Consider the following 3,706-nt stretch of genomic DNA (forward strand, 5'->3'; position numbering starts at 1 on the left):
GGCGTGATTTGCACAGATGAAAATATGGAAAGTGGGAATTGATGTCCCAACAAATCACAATAAAGTTTAATCCGTATTTACTAACTCACTGTCCATGGTTTAAAAGAATCCAAGATGAAAAAACTATAGATCATGTTAAAAATCCTTTTTAAGTGTAAATGACTAATGAGAAGAGCTTTGAACCATAAATGAGAAGAAACGTTTCCCGTGAGAAATCACAACGGATAATTGAGTCTAATTTGTAAAGGTAATAAAACATGGCATATTCAATTCCATTAGAAATATTTCTCCAAGAGCACTGAACTGATGGATCGATTGTGTGAAGTATATAATATAATTTTATACTCAATTATAATTGTAATGGTAAATCATTGAACTAAAATCATAAACACACCAGGACTTTGTTGGAACCATCCTTCGTGGCAACAAAATTCAAATTACATCAATAAATTAAATTATAAGAGAACAAAGCAAAGAAAAGTGAATTGAAGGGAGAAAAAATGACAACAAAACGCAAGTGTTTAGTTACAAGCCTGCCTGTTTGTAGGGTATATAGCCCTCCTAAATTAGCTGATTGTCCCATCAAATGCTAGTTAAACAAACATCAACACCACAAAATTACACAAGCACAAAACAAAACACCCATACATATAAAATATACTATGTCATCATCTTTAATATACCACACAAGGCTAATCAGGAGTCATTAGCAGTTTGGCTAAATCATTGTATCGAATCTATGTTCTTACTCAGCTCCTCCAGCTTCTTCATCCTCAATCTTTCACTTTCACTCACCAACTGAAGAAAATAATAACAATATCCCACATATTAGAATAAGGAAAGTAAATGTATTTAAATTCAAATCATTCACAACCATGATTGAGCATGAGACTAACTAACCTCCATTAACTTGGTGATTAGCTGTACTTTTTCCCTGTTCTTTTCATTAAAAGCTTCAAGGGCGTCTTTGTATTCTTTCTCCTGAAATGCATCAAAATCCCAATTTCAATTGTGTCCCCAATAACATGTCATGGTCCGTATAATTCGGCACTTTATAACATGTTATTCAACCGAGTATTGATGGTTTTCTGTGAAATTCAATAAACTTCACCTTCTTCTGGCAAGTATGACCCAGTGGCTTTAATTCTTTGTTTACGGAATCAATTCTTTTTCGAACAAGCGCAACTTCTTTCCTCATTGGATCTGCCAGGGCTTCAAGCTCCTGATATTCCTCAAATAGAATAAGTTTGGGATTATTCAATTACATATCAATTTGAGTATAAATGACAAAATTGTATACACACACACGCTACATAAATATGTATAACAAGTTTCAGCATGAATCATGGCCAGTTGTTTATTTAAAACAAAAATTTTAAAATTGTAAGGCCAAAGAAATATACGTGATATTTGATATATTGTTTTCTAACAACAGATATTTAAAATCCTAGGTGCCAAATAAATTCTAGAAAGGAAGTATATGAATTATTAGGTTCTTAGCCCGACACTGCTTTCTGAAAAGAATATATTCAAGGGAACATGAAAGTTCAAATTTTGAAATATTTTCCTCAAAAAACCCAACGGAAAATAAAAGGAAAATGTTTTGGGGGCTGCAAATTCACTTTGTCGAGAAAAAAACCACAGATCGGACATATTCAAGTGCTGTAGATGTGCTCTAAACCTCTGGTATTCCCCTTGTTACATGATAACCCGATTTAATTAAATAAAATTTCACAAAAAAAAATACCAACGTTGTTTCCAGCAGGAGCTTTTTTTTATATTAAAAAAAAAAGGGTTTTCCTGTTAAGTGAAAATGAGAAATGGAAGTGAGAGAGAGAGATACCTCACGAATGGTTGCAAGACGCTTAGTTTCTTCTTCGACACGACCAAGCTGAAGCTGAACCTTTTCTCTGACCTCCATCTTCTTCCTTTCAATCTCTTCCTCCTTTGCCCTGAAGGTGGAGAGAGCAGACCGTGAAATCTCTTCATCTTCCTTCGACAAATGGCTGCTGAAGCTCAGGCTCCCCGAATTCTGCACTACCAGCTGGTTGTTCTGGTTCTCACTCTGCATCCTTTCTTTCACACAAACAAACCCTTTCTTCTTCCTTCACTTTATTATCTCTCTAACCCTCTCTTTTTTTTTTTTGCTTTCTCTGCTTTGTGTTGGCCTTGAAATGATGAGGCTGCAGTGCTCTGCTTCCTTCCCCTGTTGCGAGTGCGCTTCTTATGTTATCTGGGTTGGGTTTCCCCTTTTCTAGCGTCAAACCCCCTTTGCCTTTATGGACCCAACATATTTACTTTCTATTCCTAAATTAATAATCAAATACCACCAACGTTCAAATAAAAACAAACAAATTTAATTTCTATAACAATCATTCTAAATATTGTATTAGTTAAGTATCTAGATCAATTCATATTGAATTATTTTAGTTTAACAGTACTTTTAAATGAGTATATAATTATGTTATATTTATATAGTAAATCTTATTTCTTTTAATTATTTGAGTAAGATTATTTTTAATAAAATATTTATAATCTCTATAAAAAAGTTAACTTTTGTTTTCATTATTAAAAGATGAATAAACTTATTATATAATATCAACTTCTTTCAATTTATTAAAAAAAATCGATTAAATTTAACTTAATTAATTGAGTATATAAGTTATTGTAAATATGTTGATACTAGTTTTAACTCTTACAAATAAAAATAGTGATAATAAAAACTTTATTATTCAATTATTTAATTTGAGTAAGATTATTATTTTAGAATTAATGTAATTTGTACCAAAAGCTTATCATCATATAAGTATAAGAATATGTAATTCAATAATAATGTAAAAAATATAATTATAACTAGATGATATTTTAATATTTTGTATGAAATCAGACAATTCTTTGTATTTTCTTTTTCTTTTATCTGTAAAATTAGTAATAGCTGTCTCCTTCAATCTTTTCTGGATTGCTAAACAAATATTATTGGACACTTTGTGGGTGAGCTGTTCCAACTTACTCTCTTTCTTCCCAGCTTGGCAAAGACAAAGATTACAAAAGCAGAAGCTGATCCGGGCCAACTGGCTGACAATCACTGATGATGATAAAGAGGAAGGGAATGAAAGACCTTCTAGCTGCAAGAGAGAATTAGTAGAACGGAACAAACCTTGGAATTTGGCCACGGACTTCCTTCCTACACATTCTTTCCCAATGCGTTCAAATTTCTACCTCAACATAACTCCGCAACTTACTGTAAAAAACACTAATCTTTCCTTCATTCACGTCCTGTCACTTTCTATTAATTAATAACAAATAGGTTAAATTATAATTTTATTCTTTATATAATTTTATATTTATATTTTTAATCTTTTATTTTTATATCAATATATTTAGTTTTTTTTTATTTTTTCAAATAAATTTAAATAAACTGATCAATTGTCATAATAACTAAAATTACTTGTTTTAAAAATTTCTATTAAGAAATTAAATATCTTAATTTAAAAATAAGAGACAAAAAATGTAATTTAACCTAAAAAAATATTATTACATGAAATTTAAATTAGAAAATAACAGCGACGAGTGTGTAATTCACTGCTTATTCATGCAAAATTTTGAAAACAAAATAAGATGGAAGATTCGATACATCTGGCATGGATATGCTAAAAAAAATTTAATGAATTAAGCATGAATTTTTGTTTGATCGAAGATAAACATG

The 3,706-nt window shown here is 30.5% G+C and overlaps 1 protein-coding gene across 1 annotated transcript; it reads right to left on the reverse strand.

The window, feature by feature from the left end:
- Positions 1-377: 377 nt before the first annotated feature.
- Positions 378-2,269, reverse strand: LOC114397963 (ankyrin repeat domain-containing protein 30A-like). The gene is made up of 4 exons (XM_028360052.1): positions 1,844-2,269; positions 1,112-1,222; positions 901-981; positions 378-798 (listed from the first exon to the last, which is right to left on the reverse strand). Exons 1-4 carry the CDS (start codon positions 2,069-2,071, stop codon positions 724-726), a joined length of 495 nt encoding a protein of 164 aa, XP_028215853.1. The 5' UTR covers positions 2,072-2,269; the 3' UTR covers positions 378-723.
- Positions 2,270-3,706: the final 1,437 nt, after the last annotated feature.

This window comes from Glycine soja, chromosome 19, assembly GCF_004193775.1.
Source record: "Glycine soja cultivar W05 chromosome 19, ASM419377v2, whole genome shotgun sequence".
Classification (NCBI taxonomy): Eukaryota; Viridiplantae; Streptophyta; class Magnoliopsida; order Fabales; family Fabaceae; genus Glycine; species Glycine soja.